At 50.8% G+C, this 18,539-nt stretch overlaps 2 protein-coding genes across 5 annotated transcripts; one reads left to right on the plus strand and one right to left on the minus strand.

Moving 5' to 3' along the window:
• Positions 1-5,516: 5,516 nt before the first annotated feature.
• Positions 5,517-6,936, plus strand: RANGRF (RAN guanine nucleotide release factor). 3 transcript variants are annotated; one of them, XM_081219147.1, is made up of 5 exons: positions 5,517-5,716; positions 5,805-5,921; positions 6,123-6,258; positions 6,370-6,455; positions 6,678-6,933. In XM_081219147.1, exons 1-5 carry the CDS (start codon positions 5,640-5,642, stop codon positions 6,799-6,801), a joined length of 540 nt encoding a protein of 179 aa, XP_081075273.1. In that variant the 5' UTR covers positions 5,517-5,639; the 3' UTR covers positions 6,802-6,933. The 3 variants fall into 3 exon arrangements, with proteins under 3 accessions (XP_081075273.1, XP_081075274.1, XP_081075275.1); XM_081219149.1 differs by having other exon boundaries at positions 5,625-5,716; positions 6,123-6,279; positions 6,678-6,936; XM_081219148.1 differs by lacking the exon at positions 6,370-6,455 and having other exon boundaries at positions 6,123-6,279; positions 6,678-6,806.
• Positions 6,937-7,103: 167 nt separating this feature from the next.
• Positions 7,104-10,625, minus strand: SLC25A35 (solute carrier family 25 member 35). Of its 2 annotated transcripts, none has more exons than XM_081219146.1 (5): positions 9,711-10,625; positions 8,753-8,818; positions 8,171-8,323; positions 7,680-7,814; positions 7,104-7,384 (listed from the first exon to the last, which is right to left on the minus strand). In XM_081219146.1, the coding sequence occupies exons 1-5, from the start codon at positions 10,083-10,085 to the stop codon at positions 7,352-7,354; spliced, it is 762 nt and encodes a 253-aa protein (XP_081075272.1). In that variant the 5' UTR covers positions 10,086-10,625; the 3' UTR covers positions 7,104-7,351. The 2 variants fall into 2 exon arrangements, with proteins under 2 accessions (XP_081075272.1, XP_081075271.1); XM_081219145.1 differs by having other exon boundaries at positions 7,104-7,525.
• Positions 10,626-18,539: the final 7,914 nt, after the last annotated feature.

Raw genomic sequence — 18,539 nt, forward strand, 5'->3', positions numbered from 1 at the left:
CAGCCTCACAGCTCCCTGCCATCCATTCCCCAGGGCACCCTCGCCAAACTGATATACATACACTCCCCAAAACATGGCCCTCTCATTTCCAAGTCTTTGCTCCCAACGTTCCCCTTGGCTAGAATACCCCTAGGTTACCCTGGTGAATTCTGAGTCAACCTTTAAGACTCAGAGTGTCCTCTACTGTTCATTGTATACTCCTGGTGAGGCAGGGGCTCTGTCCTAATAGCCTTTATATCTCCAGCCTTTTGCTTAAGGCCTGGTAAGGTGAGGGACCAAAGAATATGTGCCCCTTGGCCCCAGTGTCACAAAATTATTACGGTCCAGAGGTATGATCGGCACTTGGAACCCAGTGGGTAGACAGGCTGGGACCTGGGACCTTTTGCTGCAGTGCTACAATGCTTCCACCTGGACACACCTCTCCTCCAGCAACCAAATACAAAGAAACGGTATGGGACTAAAAATAACTATGTGTGCATGCACAGTTGGGGTAAATTCTGGACAAAAGATACAAAGAGACCAAAAAACCCAACTGCCACTTTTGAGGAGCCTGGAGCAAAAGCAGGGGGTGGCAGGGCCTTGGCTTCTATGACTTCATCTAGACTAACTGTGGCATACCCTGCCTTTCGGTTTCCCATTTCTAGAAAACTGCTCCCGTCAGTAAACCATTCGACCTTAGGGCTGTCAAGAGGCTCATCTAGAAGATCAGGCCTGCTGGAGTAAGTAAGTTTGTTCTCTGGTCTCTATGCACTGGTGCAGCAAGTCTCCACTCTCCACTGCTGGAAGCAGAGTTGCTGGGTTCAGGGTTTGGCACACCTTTAAGGTAATGTCGGGGGTGTCCATTAGGAGGGACAGATATCTTGTTAACCTTCCTCTAGTCAACCAATGATGTCCTTTGACCTCCAGCACAGACTGTACCTGATGAGGGGTCAACACATCTAAGTTGTAAGGCCAACTGGCCCGAAACGCAATCAGATTCACAGGTTGCATCAGACCGAAACTCTCCGGACCACCCAGTTCCAGGAACTGACCTGGGGACCTTCCACCCGGCCCAGCCTTCCCGCCTTTCGAGGGACGGGACTAACGGTCCCAAGACTGATGCAACCGGCACCAGATATTGCCACGATACCCCGAAGAGACCACCAAATAAGGAATACCCTGCACCCTCCCAGATTCACCACACCCCTTTCCCTTCTTCCCCTATAAAATCTTGCCCAACCCTCGCCGGGGTGCGACTTCTCTGGCCCCTTTCTCTTGGACCAGTGAACCTCGCCCGGGAGCGCCCCCTAATAAAGCTCACTTGAAGCTTTCCTCTGTTTCGCGATGCCGTTTGTTAAGATCCGACCTTACATAAGTGTTGTCCCAGGGTGAGCTTGGAAGCCTCATTAGCCAACAGGGCTGCAGCTGCTACTGCCCGCAGGCAGCTTGGCCATCCCAGGCCCACTGAGTCCAGTTGTTTTGAAAAGAAAGCCACTGGTCTCTGATCTGGTCCCAGCTTTTGGGTCAGGACTCCTGGTGCTCTCCCTGACCTCTCGTGAACATATAGGGTGAAGGGCTTGTCCAAACGTGGAAGCCCCCGTGCTGGTACTCTGATCAACTCAGGCTTTAGAGTCTCAAAGGCCTGCTGGCGGTCCTTATTCCATTGAAGGCATTCCCTTTCTCCTCCCTTTAGAGCGTCATATAGAGGTTTTGCTACAAGGCCGTAATTTGGAATCCAGGTACGACAGAACCCAGCCATCCAGAGAAAGTCTCGGAGCTGCCTCTTTGTGGTTGGAGACGGTAATGCACTAATTGCTATTTTTCGATCTGTGGCCAGGACTCATGCCCCTGGGGTCAAAACAAATCCTAAATATTGAACCCCTTGCTATGGGATCTGAGCCTTGGTTGGAGAGACTTTATATCCTCTTTTTGCCAGAAAATTTAGGACCCTAACAGTATTTTGATCTGAATCTTGTTTGGTCTCACTACTTATCAATAACTCATCAACATACTGTAACAGAGTTCCCTTCTCAAGGCTCAGTTCCTTCAGTTCCCTTGCAACGCATTTCCAGAAAGGTGGGGGCTGTCCCGAAAACCCTGCGGACGCACCATCCATGTATACTGGGTAACCTCCAGGGGGTCAGGGTCCCTCCAATCAAAGGCAAAAAGGTATTGAGAGTGTGAGTGTAGGGGAATACAGAAAAATGCATATTTGAGGTCCAAAACAGAGAAATACTGGGCGCTCCCTGACACCTGAGTGAGGAGGGTGTATGTATGGGTTTGGCACCAGAGGGTGAATAGGGATGACTCCCACATTCATGACTGTTGCACAAACCGACACTCCCTGAACGGGGAGGATCACGGTGGTGCAAGGCGATTGGCAGGGCCTAATGAAGTCGTGTTTTAGGTTGGATTCCCCTCAGGGCCTCAGGCTTTAAAGGATATTATCTCTTCCAGGGGTATTTTTCCCCAGGCCTTAACCTTATTTTTATTTGGGGAACACATTTTGCCCTTCCTGGCACCGAGGTATCCCAAACTGCAGGATCTACTTGTTCTCTAATTTCTTGAGGGATGTCTCAGGGAATATTTTGATGCCCAACAGGTGGGTCACCTGGGGCTACTAATAGATGCACTCTCTGTTCGAATTCTTCACCTCCTTGGACTTCACCCTGTCCTAAGAATACACTAGCTTCTAACTTATTTAGCAAATCTCTCCTGAGGAGAGGGACAGGGCGTTCTGGCATGTACAAAAATGAGTAATAATAACGGACCCGATTCCGCAGGCAAGGGGAGACGTAAATCGCCTTACCTTTAGCTGTCCATCAACTCCTGTCACAGTACAGTCATGGTTGGAGAAGGGGCCGGCTGGCCAAGTCAGAACAGAGCAGGCAGCTCCAGTGTCTACAAGAAATTCAGTTCTCCTACCTGCCACATGGAGGGTGACCCGAGGCTCCACTGGAGAAATGAGGATGGATCGAGCGGGATCTGGAGCTGGGCAGGCGATCGGGCTGTCAGTCAGTGTGTGGGAATTTCTCATCTGAGACATTGGCAAGGAACTGGGGCCAATCGGGTTTGCCCCTCGGGCGTCCCACAGGAGGGCGCTCAGGGCATTCCCCCTTCCAGTGCCCCTCCTTCAGACAAAAGGCACACTGGTTTGGGCCCAGGTGGTTTCTTGGTGGTCTGTCCCGCCTTCTTGTCCTTCCAGGGTCCCCTTGAGGTGGTGGGTGAATCAGAGTAGCCAAAAGCTGCGTTTTCTTTATTAGCCTCTTATCCTTATTGGCCTCCTCCGTTAAGTCTCAGTTGTTATAGACCTTGAAGGCCTCCTCTACCAGGGTTGACAATGGGATTTGGGGCCCAGCCTCAAGCTTTTGTAATTTTCTCCGGATATCAGGAGTAGCCTGGGTGATAAAATGCATGGCCGACAGTGTCCTCTCTTCGGCAGACTCAGGGTCAGTACTGGTGTCCTTCCTGAATGCCTCTGTCAACCGGCTCAGGAAGACTGCCAGGTTTTCATCTTTTTCCTGTGCAACCTCTCAGACCTTATCATAATTTACAGGCTTCACCATACACCTTTTCATTCCTTCTGATAAACGAGTAATATAATGTCTCATCCTAGCCTGGCCTACACAGTATTCATAGTCCCAGTGTGGGTCATATTCTGGGATTGCATCCCCATCCACCTGATAAATCTGGTGGTGTGGATTGGTGGCCAGTAGGCCATCTGTGTGTTCCCTGGACTTCCTCAGTATACGCTCCTTTTCATCCGGGGTACAACAGTGGGCCAGAATAGCCATGATGTATTTGGGGAGTCTGTCAAAAACTTTAAAAAGTTTTAAAACACCCGGTTGGATAGGATCATATGTTGCTGTGAACCAATATTGATTCCTTGAGCCAAGGTAGGGAAAAAAATCAAAAGTAAATATAGATAATTTAAAGGCACAGGAACTCACACGATCTGTTCTCAAAAGCAGCATTCCAGGACAACTTTGTTCTCTTATGAGAGACACAAACCAAATCCAGTCTTGCATCAGCCTGATCTTCATAGTCTATCTACCTAATTAAATTTAATCCAACCTTAGAAAATCCTGATCACATACAAAATTCTTTTCTCACTGTTCCTGTTCCGCAAACCTTCTGAGGCCATACTCTGTCCCGTATTCTTTTCCCATTCAGAAATAGCCAGCTCTAGTGATACAGGCTGCAACATGGGACCCTTTGCTGCAGTGCTGCAGTGCTTGCACCTGGACACACGTCTCCTCCAGCAACAAAGTACAAAGAAATTGTATAGGACTGAAAATACTGCACGCATGCACAGTCGGGGCAAATCCTGGATAAAAGATACAAAGAGACCATAAAACCCAACTGCCCCTCTTGAAGAGCCCAGAGCAAAACCAGGGTACTGCGCATGCCTCCTGCACACACCACCTACGGGGTGGTAAAACCACCAAAGCCCCCCCTCCGGCCTGACCCCTGGACACACCCCTACCCTCACCCACATAAAGAACAAGTTCACCACGCCCTCAGGGAGCCGGCAAGCAAGGGAAACTGTTGTTTGCTCTCACTTCCCCCTGCTGCAGCAGGGGCCCCAATAAAGCCTTGCCTGAATTTCTTGTCTGGCCTCTGATCAATTTCTATTAATTAAGGAGGCCAAGAACCCTGGTCAGTAACAGGATGGCCTCAGGATGAGAATCACTCTTGCTCAGTTTTTGGATTGGAAGTAGATGACATCTAGAACCCCTGAGGGTATGGGTGGTCCCCTGGGTTCCAAAATTCACCCTGTTGGGTTTATTCAATCACTCAACAGTACATCATGGGTCTGTTATGCTCTAAACACTCTTCCAGGTGCTGGGGATCAAAGATGAATGGAGCAATTAGCTGGGAGGATACACTTGAGCTGAAACTTTAAGAACACTCAAAATCTATTAAAAAAAACAGTTTATTCTGTGCTTTCGTCCAGGCCTGTGTGTGAGGGGTGGGCCACGCCTCCCTCCCCACCCCTCCATCCCCTCGCCTCACCTCAGTTTCCAAGGCGAAGATTTGAAGGGGATCACATGTATAATCCCCGGTTTGGGTCTTGCTTTCAGGAAGGCGTGAGGCCTGAATCCTAACCCGGCCCCGCACACCTGGCCCCACTGTTCCCCTAATTCCATGCATCCGAGAATTAGCGAACTGGCTGGCAGCTCACTCCCTGTCAAGAGGCCCGGGAAAGTGATATGGGAGACCCTGAAACTATCCCCACCAACTCAGGAGACCCCAAAGATATCGGTCCCTTGGACGAGCAACGCCCCTAAGGAGGGTCTCAGGCAACACTCTTAGAAAGTGCGACCCCTTTAGAAGGGGGAGACCGGCGGGCGCGGGTGAGTGACCACGAGAGTGTCACAAGTCCTAAACCGAAGTCTCAGCTCCTAGCGGACCCCGCGGTCCCACCCCGCGCCCTTCTAAGAGCTTGGCTTCCGGGAGGAGCTCCACTGGGGCACCGCCCCCCCAAGGCGCGGGCGCCAATTGGCCAGCGTGATCGCGGGGCGGGGCCAAATCCTAAAGGGTCAGGAGCAGAGGAAGACCTGAAGGGGGCCGGGGCTGCTGCGAAACGGAGGTGATGCCAAGTGGCCCCATGTGGGTTTCTTTTAAATCTTTAATGCCCATACCCTAGTCTCAGGCCCATGGAGCCTACGCGAGACTACCCACTGTTCGGGGGCGCCTTCTCCGCCACTCTCCCTCCGGGGGCCATCGACGTAAGGTAAGAAGGCCCGGGTGCCAAAGGAGGCTGACCAGGTGGGTTGCGGAAGTAGCCGGGGTCAACCAGGGCCTGCCTCGCCTCTCTTCAGCGACCTCCGACCGGTCCCGGACAATCAAGAAGTTTTCTGTCATCGCGTGACAGACCAGAGCCTGATCGTGGAACTTCTGGAGCTGCAGGCCCACGTGCAGGGCGAAGAGGCGGCGCGGTGAGGGAGGCGGGCCCGCGGCTGGCCAATGGGAGGACCAGAGCCGAAGGAGTGGGCGGGGCCTGTGGCGGGAGGGTTAATCTGGGCAATGAAAGCTCCAAGGGTAACACCACATCACCAGAAATGAGCGAAGTTTAGGATGAGATACTTGTAAGGGGCAGTGAGAAATGCCCCTCCCTGACCCTGCTCCCCCAACTCCAGGTACCATTTTGAGGACGTTGGCGGGGTGCAGGAGGCTAGGGCTGTGCAAGTGGAGGCTGTGCAGCCCCTCCTTTTGGAGAACCTGGCCCTGAGGGGCTGCTGTCAAGAAGCCTGGATCCTCTCTGGCAAGCAGCAGGTAGCTAAAGAAAACCAGCAGGTGAGGGCCAGGGGAGTGTGAGACGTCTTGGAGGGGTGAAGGGGGTGGCTCTAGGGAATCAGGTAAGCATCCTGACTCTGATCACTTTAGGTAGCAAAGTATGTGACAATGTACCAGGCCTTGCTGCGGCTGCCCCAGTACCAGACTGATTTCCTGCTCACCTTCAATCAGCCCCCGTAAGGAGAACAGAAAGGGCACATGGCTCATGACTGGGTCCCCAGGAGAACTGGCTTGGAGGGGCAGAGTAGGGAGACTGGCTGGTGGGGTCCTCCAAGGAAGTGGGAGTGGGCCAGGGGTTTGGGGTCACAGATAACCAGGTCCTCTGGGAAACAGGAAATGGGAATTTACAAGCCCAAGGCCCGGATGATGTTCTCTCTCTATCTCTTCCCCACCCCAAGCCCTGAGAATAGGTCATCTCTTGGCCCTGAAAATCTGTCACTTCCGCCCTGGAGCCTGGGTGACTTTGAACAGTTGGTGACCAGTCTGACCCTTCACGATCCCAACATCTTTGGTCCCCAGTAAGGAGGCTGAAATGCTGCATGCTGCTTTTGAAGACTTGGGGCCTCTGTTCTGCAAGGGGATCAAAGGGTTGGATATATTCCCCTAATTCCTTCCCAGTGCATAAACATAAGACACCTCCTCTCTGCAGAAATAAACTTGCTTTATAACCAATATAATCTGTGCCTTTGAATCTAACAGAACACCTGGGTCCCCCCAATTCCCTTTGGTCTTGGACAGTGGAGTTTAAAATTGTGCATGGGATCAGAAGGGACCCAAGGCCGGCAGTGGAAGAAGGGAGGACATACACTTTGCAGTGACTGGTTCAGCCCTGAGAGAGGGGTGTGAAATTCACAGGGGTACGGGTAGGGAAGGTTTAAAGCGACACCCAAGGAAGGGAGGGAAACGATCCCTTGTAGTGATTCAACCCTGAGAAAACAGATGGGGAGTGGGGTTGGTGGTCCCCCTCTGATGGATGAAAGATCATCTAGTCAGAAGTCACCAGGTCATAACAATGGAGTCAGAAGAGTCCAAGGAGTGCCGACTTGGTGGAGTGTTGGAAGAGTGGCTGTTGTTATTTGGTATACATGTAGTAGAGTGTGCGCAGCTGGTCCCAGAAGAAGAGGGAGAGGATGGTGTGGGGGCCGAGGCGGAAGTAGGAGGCACCTATACCCTTGTACATGCCCCAAATGCCCTCTATCCGAGCTGTCTGCAGCAGAGCATCCAGCAAGCCCCGGTACATGAGGCCCTGAAAGGTTGAAGAGGAAGAGCAGAGTTTGTCAGAGTCCACCAGGGGCCTCACCTCAGCAGGCTGCATTTTAGGCTTTCTACCTGCACCCACAATCTGCTTCCCTCACCCCATGGCTTTCCCCGCCTGCCTGCACACCAGAGCACTCCTTTACCTTGCCCTGAGCATCTGTGGGCTGGTTGTAGAGCCTTGTGCTGACCACATCAAAGGGTGTCATGGCCAGGACCACCGCAATGCCACTCACCATGGCGGCCACCAGAGCCACCTTCCAGCTCTGGGGTGGAAATATCTAAGGCGGGGAGGGAGGAAGAGCTCTGTCAGTCAGCCAATCATTCAGCCCCTCGGAAAGCCCAGGCCCTGCGCTGGGGGTACAGTGGAGAGCTGGTAACTCAAGGAGCTTCCACTCCACCGATGATAACACTGTGAAGGTGGAAGAGCAGAAGGCCCTGAGGACTCAGGTACACCTGGGAGGAAGTGACGACAGAACTGTGGGAAGGTTGTAAAGAGACAGTGATCCCCCCAAGCCCTCCTGCCGCTCCCTCACATTGAATGTTGGCACTGTCCCTCTTCAAGCTGAGCCCACTTCAGCTTGCCCTCCCCCTGCCCACATTCCCAGGGTGGCCCCACCCCTTTCCCAGGCAGTACCTCCTGCTGGGTCACGAGGTCCTTGGTGGACGAGAAGGTGCACAGCTGGGTGGAGGAACCGACGATAACTCGGGGCAGGCCGCCCAGGGCCCCACGCCACAACCCCACCAGACCATGTTTCTGGCCAATCTTGATTAGCGCCTGAAACATGCCCTGGTTGGGGGAGGGGGGGCAGAGAAAAGACCATGGGGGTGGTGTTCAGTCACCCAGGCATCAGGGACTGCCACCCCTTAACACTGCCAAGTATGGGTCCATAAAAGGCACCTGATGTCTAGACAACCAGTGCCATGTGGGCTTAGAGCATGAATGTGGCCCTCACTTGCCACCCCAGAACAGGGCAGGGTATATGCAAATGAGGACATTAGCAGGTCAGGAGAATGGGGCAAGAGAAATAGGTGCAGAAGCTAGAGGAACAGGGAACATGGGGATAAGAGGGTCTGGGTGGACTCCAGGGGCAGAGTAGGGCTGAACTGATGGGCTGGGCAGAGCCGTGGCTGGGTTGCAGCTGTTGGGTGCAGGCAGAAACCTGGGGGAAAATGGAAGAGAATGGGCAGGGATGCCAGTGGGTTGGAAAACCCTCACCTGATGGTTATACTGGTGCCCCACAGCAATTTCTGTGGCTGCCTGTGCCTGTAGGTGTGTCTTCACCTGGAGACGAGAGAGTATCACAGCCTATGGCCCAGCGGCCAGCCCCCCACCTCAGACAGCCAAATGCCTGACCCCTTCACACTTCCTCTGTGGTGTTCAGCAATGAATATCCTTCTAATCTGACAATTGTTGTTGTTCCCACTTAATAAATTGGGCGTGAGACTGTGTCCCTTGGCTCCAGTCCCGGGGGATGGCTCTCCTAGCGCTGCAAGACCCCCTCTACATCCTTCTTCCCTTGGGGGAAGGGGCGGGGATGGAGAGGTTGGAGAATGGCAACAATTCCTCAGACTGTTCATGTTAGGCAAGACCTGGTGTCCAGCCTCTCATGCCAGCTCCTACTCCCAGACCGGCAGACAGGATCTTCAGCCACCATCATGACCAGGCTCCCCATCAGACTCTGGGGCAGGTTGTGAGAGGTCATCGGCAAAACTTGCTCTCTGGCCCCCAAGCCCTGTGGGGGGCATGTGTCCAGCTGACTTTGGAGAAGTCACTGTCCCTGAATCTCATACCCTGGGAGGGAGACCAGACTGCCTCTCCTTTTACAGAACTCATTGCCTCCCAACGTCTTTCCAGAAAGGGCGCTAAGCAGGGCCAAGTCCTAGCAACAAGCAGCTGTGGTGACCTTGAGCTAGTCACTTCCCCTTTCTGGGCCTCAGTTTCCTGACCCTTCACCGATACCAGATTAACTCAAAGGGGCAGACTGTGGGATAGTAATTCTGTAATGCCCAGGACTTCCCCTGATCCCCACGCTCAATGATGTATGTTAATCAAATTCCTCACCCTCCCCTACACAAATCCACTTCCAACCTCAGTATCAGGTTGTGAAGGCCCAGGCACCCACCCTACACCAAAGGTCTGCCCTGAAGGCCCCAAGCAAGACCCTTCTTCTCACCATGTAGATGGGGCTCCCCAAGTAGGCTCCCATGACCCCAGCCAGGGCCCCAGCTGCTGCGCTGCGGACAGGGCTCAGGGTGCCTTCAGCCGTGTGCAGGCAGCCCCCAGCTTCAGCCAGCCCGTAGGTGCCCAGCCGGACTCCGTTCATCAGGAACTGGTATAAGAGGGCAGGGGCCAGGCCCTTCTGCAGGGCTGCCAGGCCGTCCACCTTGCCGATGGTGATGAAGGCATGGAAGACGTTTCGGTAGTGTCGTCGGTAGGTCCCAGGGGCCTGCAATTCTCCCTGCAGCTGCATCCTGGTCTTCACCACCTCCAGGGGATTGGTGAACAAACAGGCCCCGCAGGCTGCCAGGCCGCTCATTAAGAAGTCCATGGTGGGACAGCAGTAGCAGGAACTGGCCCAGGGGCAAGAAAGTTAAAATGAGCTTCAGAAACGGAGTCAGAAAATCAGGGGAAAGCCTCAGTTCTAGCAGTCCAGGCTGCAGGAGGTAGAAATGCAGAAGTCTGGAGTCAAGAGTGTCAGGGTCAAATATCAAGAGGTCAAGGGTTAGCTGGAATTTGGGGGTCAGGAGATGGCAAAGAGAGAAGAAATATGAGTTTAGGAGAGTCTGGCGAGAAGGTTATGACAGGGGCTTGTTAATCAAGGGATTTGAGGTCGAGGGGCAGAAGCCAGGAGGGCGGCAGGTGGGATGCTGAGGATGGCCGGCTATGGGGGCCGGGAATAGGTGAGGGAAACGCGGAGCTGGGAGACCGGAGCCAGGGAGGAAGGAAAAAGAAAATCAGCAGGAAAAAGAAAATCCAGGAGAAGATCCAGTGGCGTCCCCGGACAGCAACGAGGTCTGGATCGGGGAAGGAAGTCGAGGCTCCGGCCGGGTATGAGCGCCCTCAGGCAGCTGCCGGAGCCCGCAGCAGCTTCACCCCAGGGAGCCTGCGGAGGCCGGGCCGCCACACTCCAATCACTGGAGAGCGACGCCCAATGGGGAGCCTTAGCCGAGAGCCTCAGCCAATCAGCGCCGAGCCGGCTCTGCGGCCAATGGGAGGTGCTCTCGGCGACCCGGCCTCCGGAATCCGCAGAGAGGCGATTGGAATTAACTCTCCCCACCCCGGTACCAGTGCCTGGGCTGCGGACTCGGAGTGCTGGGAGGGGTCCCCGGGGAGCAGAGGTTTTATCACTGGCGGGGAGGAGAGGTTGGACCCTGGGTTACTGGACGGGCGCAGAGGCCGAGTACGGAGGCAGCGGTCCCTCATCTGCATGTTTTGGGCTGTTGCTCTTGCGGGCGGAGGGCTCCCCTCCTTCGCCTTGTATCCCGGGTCATCGCCGGGTGGGGTTGCCAAACTGTAGGTCCACTCCCTTCTCGGTTCAGGCGCCAGGAGAGCCCGGAAACTGCGGCTCTTCCCGCGAGGCAGGTGGGACACACCTGCTGGACGGGACAGATCTCCTTAGGCTTGGTAAAATATTTGTAGGTTCCAGCGCGGGGGTGTGGTGGCTGCGGGCGCGGAGGAAGGGGTCCCGAAGGATGGCGAGGGAACATAGTCACATCCCTACGCTCTTTTGATCCTCACAGCAAACCAGGGAGAAGACCAGACAGGCTAAGTAAGACGGGATTTTGATCCCTGGGCTTAGGTTACACAGGGCCAGCAAGTGGTGGGAGAGGTCCTGAGACTCTGGACTCCCTCCTGTCCTAGTTCGTGAGCCTGGTAATGGTTAATTACGCAAGAACTTCTGAGGAAAGAGACTAGGGAAGCTAGCTGGGAAGGGGTTGAGGGGGGAAGGCTTGGAGAAAGGTGGCAGGAGGATAGGGGATGTCTTCTGGGGCAGGAGGAGGAGGCAAGGGGGCACAGCTCTGTGTGAGGCAGCCACCAAACTTAGAGGTCTTTGGAGTTCCAGTTTGGGTCTTCCTGCTTACCAGCTGGACAGCCTTGGGCAAGCTACTTAACATCTCAGAGCCTCCTTTGTAAAATGGGAATGATAATTATTTATTGCACAAACCTGAGTGAAAGTGTTGCATTTTCTCTAGATTCTCAATCACCAGTCTCCCTGTGCCCGTGCGTATCCTGTTCCCACTGCCGGTGAAAGTCCTTGCACCCTTATTTTGGTGACCTCCAAATCACTCTTCATCTTGAGCTTCATCTCCTGATCCTTGAAGCTTTTTAGCCACTTCCATCCTGCTTTGCTCCTCAGGCATTTACCCTTGTTTCTCATTTGATTAGTAGTTGTTTACTCTGAGTCCTCCAGTACTCTGGGAGTTCTTGGATGCCCCCGGGGCTGGGGGGCTGAGTCTGGGTCTTATCTCCCCAGTGTACTGCTAAATCATTGAGCCTCTGGGTTAGGCAGGAGGGGTGGAGCAGATAACGGGGCTTCTCAGGAGACGCTCTGAAAGGGTCCCCTGAAAATTTCCAAGGAATGCTCCCCAAATGCCTCCATCTGCTGGCTGGGATTGACACCCAGAAAACTGAATTCATCCCTTGGTGAGTGTCGAGCCAAAATACACAACCAAGCCAAAGAGCGGGAGAAGGAAGGATTTGTAAGTAAGTAAGGAGAACACAGGGGATCTTTCCCAAAACAGTGTCTCCCGAACAGCAAAATTGGAGACAGCAAAATTGGAGACGTTTTAAGCTAAGGATACATGCATATTAGTGAATGGGTTTGGATGATGTTTGCTTATTCGTGAAGGGGATTGAGCAGAAGAGGAATCAGCATAGAATAGGGGTGAAGGTCGCTAGAGTCCAAGCTTTAGTTGATTGAAGTCTCAAGCATCTGAAGAAGGTTAACATCATTAGGTTCCCACCAGTCTGCGTTTTAGCCCCTAGTTACTTACCAACCTCCACCTGCATGGGGGACCTTGGTTCCGGTAGAACAACTAAAAAGATCAGATTGTTATGCATATCCCTTGAGGAGGACCTAGGACTCTGTTTTATCACTGAATTGTTGCTTCTTGAATGCTTTTCCTTTGTTCCTGCATTCTTTTTTTCCCCTAAGATCATTAATTACTGAGACCTGTTCTAGGGCAAGCATTGTGGCCAGGCTGAGATCACAAAATGGCTTAGGCCTAAAATGGCTTCTCTTATGTCAAGCCATGCGGGGTTATCTTTCTCCAGGACCCCCTACCCTATCTACTTATAGGATGGGAGTTCATCATTGTTTTAATCTTTGAGTTTATACCAGTGATTCTCAAAGTGTAGTCCCTGGAGCAACAGCAGCAGCACCTGGAGACTTAATAGAAATGCAGATTCTCTAGGCCCATCCTAGACCTCCTGCACTGAAGGTGGGGGCCTGACAGGGGCTTAACAAACCATCTAGGTTATTCTGATATGTGCTAAAGTTTTAGAACCACTGCTGAAGCCTTTCATTTTTAATATCCAGATGCCCTACAGATAGACAACTTTTAAAGTGTTATTTTTTTAAAATAAGCTTAATTTTTATTTTTTTTTTTTTATTTTTTTTTTTTTTTTTTTTTTTTTTTTTTGCTGTACGCGGGCCTCTCACTGCTGTGGCCTCTCCCGTTGCGGAGCACAGGCTCCGGACACACAGGCTCCGCGGCCATGGCTCGCGGGCCCAGCCGCTCCACGGCATGTGGGATCCTCCGGGATAGGGGCACGAACCCGTGTCCCCTGCATCGGCAGGCGGACTCTCAACCACTGCGCCACCAGGGAAGCCCTTAATTTTTATTTTTTAAAAAAAATATTTATTTATTTTTGGCTGTGTTGGGTCTTCGTTGCTGTGCGCGGGCTTTCTCTAGTTGCGGCGAGCAGGGGCTACTCTTTGTTGTTTCGGTGGCTTCTCTTGTTGTGGAGCATGGGCACTAGACATGCGGGATCCAGTAGCTGTGGCACATGGGCTCAGTAGTTATGGCTCTTGGGCTCTAGAGCACAGGCTCAGTAGTTGTGGCTCACAGGTCTAGCTGCTCCGTGGATGTGGGATCTTCCTGGGCCAGGGTTCGAACCCGTGTCCCCTGCATTGGCAGGTGGATTCTTAATCACTGCGCCACCGGGGAAGCCCTTTTTCCTGTTTTTTTTTTAAACTGGGTTGTTTATTGTTGAGTGTGAGTTATTTGTGTATATTGGATAATAGTCCTTTATCAGATAAGTGTTTTGCAAATATTTACTCCCAGTCTATGACTTGTCTTTTCATTCTCTTAATAGTGTATTTTACAGAGCAGAAGTTTTTAATTATAATAAAGTCTAACATCAATTTTTTTCTTTCATGGATCATGTTTTTGGTGTTGTATCTAAAAACTTATTGCCAAACCCAAAGTCACCTAGATTATCTCCTATACTCTTAGAAATTTCATAGTTTTGTATTTTACATTTAGGTCCATGATCTTTTTTGAGTGTGAATGATGTCTGTGTCTTTTTTACATATGGATATCAGTTGTTCCAGGAAGTTTTGTTGAAAATACTATCCTTTCTCCATTGAATTGCTTTTGCTCCTTTGTCAAAAATAGGTTGACTCAGGGAATAGAGCCAATATTTTATCATAACTATAAATGGAATATAATCTATAAAAATTTTGAATCACTACGTTGTACACCCAAAACTAAATAAACTATACCTCAATTTTTTAAAAATTGAAAAAATATCAGTTGACTGTATTTGTGTTGGCCCATTTCCATTGATCTATGTGTCTGTTTTTTGACCAATACCATGCTGTGTTGATTATCATAGGCTATTATCATTTTATTTCCCCCTGGGTATGAATGTCCTGAGACACGTGTGAAAGGAGTGGAGGGGAAGCACAAAGATGGCCCCAGGTCTGAGAGAGGGGGTGAAACCACAGAGACGGGAGAGTGAACGATGCAGAGGCCTGGAAGGCATGGAGCTGTGCCTCTTCTGCCCCTCTACCTGGGGTGGCCTAGACACCCATAGCTTCATATTGGCTGCCAGGCCCCACACCTGATGTGCTCACACTCCACCTGGTGGCAGTTGGACAGAATCCTCTATCCTCACGTAGATTAGAACCTGCTCGGATTCCCAGAGCAGGCCAGCGTTTCCTCACTGCCCGCTTCCTGATTTATCCCACACCACAGGCAGGCTACCTACCCCTAATAGCTTTCTAGACAGAAAAGAGGGCCTAGGTGTTTTGTACTCCGTGAAGGATTCTACTGGAGTTCAATGTCCTGGCCCTATCAGAGGCCAGTGGGACTCAGCACTTCTTTCATCACTCCTCTCCCATTGGAAGGGATTTTTTTGCATGAATTAAGCTTTGTCCCTGCTTGTGTCACACGCTCACCCCTGAGCCAATCTCAGTAGCTAGGGAAGAGGAAATGTGCTGACTGGCTGCTTCTGGGCCATACATTCCCCCCAGAATGGGCCATGTGGACCTAGAATGATGGAAGGGCGGGTCCCCAAGAGAAAACTAGGTGCTGGTACCAGAAGGGGGTGATGGGTGGGGAACTGGTTAAAACTCTTGCCACCCACTCCTCCGCCTGCTCAGAAACCTCAGTGCCTGTTCTGCCCTGTCTGGTTGCCTGTGGGGTGGCCTCTACATGTTCCTCCAGCCTCATACTCCTCTTTTCATATCAGCTAAGCTTCCCTTTCACAGTCCTCCAGATGGGCCTACTCTCATCTTCACTGTTTCTCTACTTCCATGGTCTCCCCAGATGGTCACCCATGCCTTGCCTCTTGGCATGGCCAAACTTTACCTGATTTTCCTAACAACCAGGTGAGTGACGTAAGGAGGACTGAAGGAGGGTCGAAGCCACCTGATGTGGAGGTAAAGGGGTGAGATAGAAAGACCTAAGGACTCCTCCAACCTTCCAACAAAGAATCTTTGGGCAAAATCAAGACCAACCACCTTGAAGCTTCTGGGGCTACTTTGTTAATCATTTTTATTTTTTAAAATGTTTATTTATTTTTTTAGCTGCACCTCACAGCTTGCAGGATCTCAGTTCCCCAACCAGGGATTGAACCCAGGCCACGGCAGTGCAAGCCCGGAATCCTAACCACTAGGCCACCAGGGAACTCCCCTTAATCATTTTTACATCAAAAGTATTTCGTTTTGTTTTTCACAAAGATGTTTACTGCAGCATTAATTGTAATGCCCAAAACTGGAAGCTGCCCAAATGCCCTGCACTCGAGAATGAATTACAGTGTTTAAGATTCTTTCAACAGTAAGTGACAGAAGCTCAGCTCAAACTAGCTTAAGCACAAAAGGGAATTCAGTGGCTCCGGAAACTGAGCAGTCCAAGGGGCTTAAATGATGTCAGGCCCCCTCCATCTCTTGGTTCTGCTTCCCTCCAGTGTGGGGCTCATTTTCTCTCACTATTGACTAGTTTCCTCCATTGTGGGGAAAGGGAGGCCAAGACACAGATTGCTGCAGACTTATATTATTCCTGCTTTGTGACCTTGGAAGAAAGAGAAAGATGCCCTTTCCCAGAGACCCAGGGCAGGACATCCTGGCATGGGTGATTTGCTCATTCCTGGGCCAGTCTCTGTGGCCAGAGGAATGGGATCCTGTGATTGGCTGAATCTGGTTCTGGTGGCCAGGAGGACGTTGCTGTGATTGACCGACCCACCGGAACCACATGGAGTGGGGTGGTGGATGAAGAGTTTCCCAGAAGACTTTTACTGCTGTTACCAGGGTGACAAAATCTAGTTGATGTAATATTACATTCCAGGAAAAATTATAATTACAGAGTCCATGTATGTAGTAACATGGCAAATAGTTATGAAGCAGAAAACAGAATTGAAACTATGATGGCACGTTTGGAAGGTAGAAAAAGAGAAAACTTTTGCTTTGTTGGGGTGGTGGAAGAATGTATCATTATATTAAAAATCTTCTGGGACTTCCCTGGTGGTGCAGTGGTTAAGAATCCACCTGCCAATGCAGGGGACACGGGTGGTTCGAGCTCTGGTCCGGGAAGATCCCACATGCCACAGAGCAACTAAGCCCGTGCACCACAACTACTGAGCCCGAGTGCCGCAACTACTGAAGCCTGCGCACCTAGAGCCCATGCTCCACAACAAGAAGCCACCACAATGAAAAGCCCGCGCACCGCAATGAAGAGTAGCGCCCGCTCACTACAACTGGAGAAAGCCTATGCGCAGCAATGAAGATCCAATGCAGCCATAAATAAATAAATTTATTTAAATAAATAAATAAATAAATAAATAAAAATCTTCAGTACCTTTGCAAAAATATTTGTACAATAAATAAAAGGTGTTTGTGCAAAAATAATCTGGCACATATCACAGGATACAATTTTCAGAGCTAAGTTTCTTTTCGGAATGAGATGGGGCATAAATAGACGGTGATTTGTATAGATCTGAAATGTCATGCTTTTCATCTTTGTGGTTGCTTTGAGCAGGGGGCCCAATGGAACCTCTTTGTCGGGAGTATTAGAACATTCTCAGTGTAGTTCCAGTGAACTTTAGTTCCCCAAAACATGCTATCCTGCCTTTGGGAGTAGAGGAAGTCTCTCCCCACCACGCAGGCAGGTGAAAAGCCTTCAGGTGGGTCTCTGATAAGGACAGAGAGAGGACAAGGAAATAAGCTTAGACGAGCCAGGAAGGACAGGTAAAGGTGCATGAGCGGCCCAGCCCACCTAATTCCTCTTTTTGTGCCCATACCCCCATGCAGAGCTGGGGTGGTTCATGTAGTACCAAGTGCCAACATGTCTGCAGCCAACAACCAGCACTTTGGGGTTATCTTTTTATTTATTTTTCTTTTTGGCCGTGCTGTGTAGCTTGCCGGATCTTCCTTCCCCAACCAGGGATGGAACCCGCACCCTAGGCAGTAAAAGCGTGGAGTCCTAACCACTGAACCGCCAGGGAAGTCCCAGTTATCTTTTTAAATGTTATTTTTGTAAGTAGTAAAACTAATAAAGACATTCCTATTTTAGTAAAAACAAAAAACAGGATTTGTTTGGCTACACACATGTATCTAGCTTTCTTGATAGGGTCTCTGAGGCACTCTTGTAGAGATTTCCTCTCCCTGGAAGCCGAAAAGGATCTAGAGGTGAGGGCTGGGAGACTGGATGTCTGGTCCTGGGGGGTGTGTGTGTGTGTGTGTGTGTGAGAGAGAGAGAGAGAGAGAGAGAGAGAGGGGAGATGGGAAACTGGTGAGATCAACAGAATTATGGAAATGGTCTGTAGGAAAGGAGAGCCAGGGAGTAGTGAGTGGGCTGTGGGGAGGATTCAACTCAGTTTGTTCAATTCACCAAAATATTAAGCACCTCTTATTATGTGCCTGAACTTGTTCCAGAATTTGAGGGTATATCAGTGAACAAAAAAGATAAAGATCACACCTCCAGGAAGCTTACTTTCTTCTTTGTAAAATGTCATCATTTATTTATTGACAGGAAGCTCACTTTCTAATGTGTATGTAGCTATAAACATACTATGTCAATTTAATAGTAATACACTATATGCTATGTTATAAGGCATGATTGCTATGGGAAAAAAGGCAGGTCAGGAATTTGGTGTGATGCAATTTTAAAGAGTGGTAGGGCAGCCTCACTGAGAAGGTGATATTTGAGAAATGAGGTGAGGGAATCTTTCATGGGGATGTCTTGGGAAGGGGGTCTCCAGGCAGAAGACACAGCCAGTGCAAAGGCCCTGGGGCAGGAATGTGCCTCAGAGGAGAGGTTTAGGTTCATTGTTGGACCTTGTCTTTTACTCTGAGGAAAAATGAGTTTAAACATATGTTTTATCCCAGTTTTCTGGCTTTTCTTCTTAGTGTTTTGTTTGGAGTGTGTGTGTGTGTGTGTGTGTGTGTGTGTGTGTGAGAGAGAAAGTCTGGCAAAAGCAGGCACCTGGGCGTGGGCAAAGGACCCCTGAGTTCCTAACTGCCCTTGCATCTTCCTCTCATTACCCTACTTCCCAGGCT

The sequence above is a fragment of the Mesoplodon bidens genome (assembly GCF_964165515.1).
Source record: "Mesoplodon bidens genome assembly, chromosome: 19".
In the NCBI taxonomy this organism is placed as follows: domain Eukaryota; kingdom Metazoa; phylum Chordata; class Mammalia; order Artiodactyla; family Ziphiidae; genus Mesoplodon; species Mesoplodon bidens.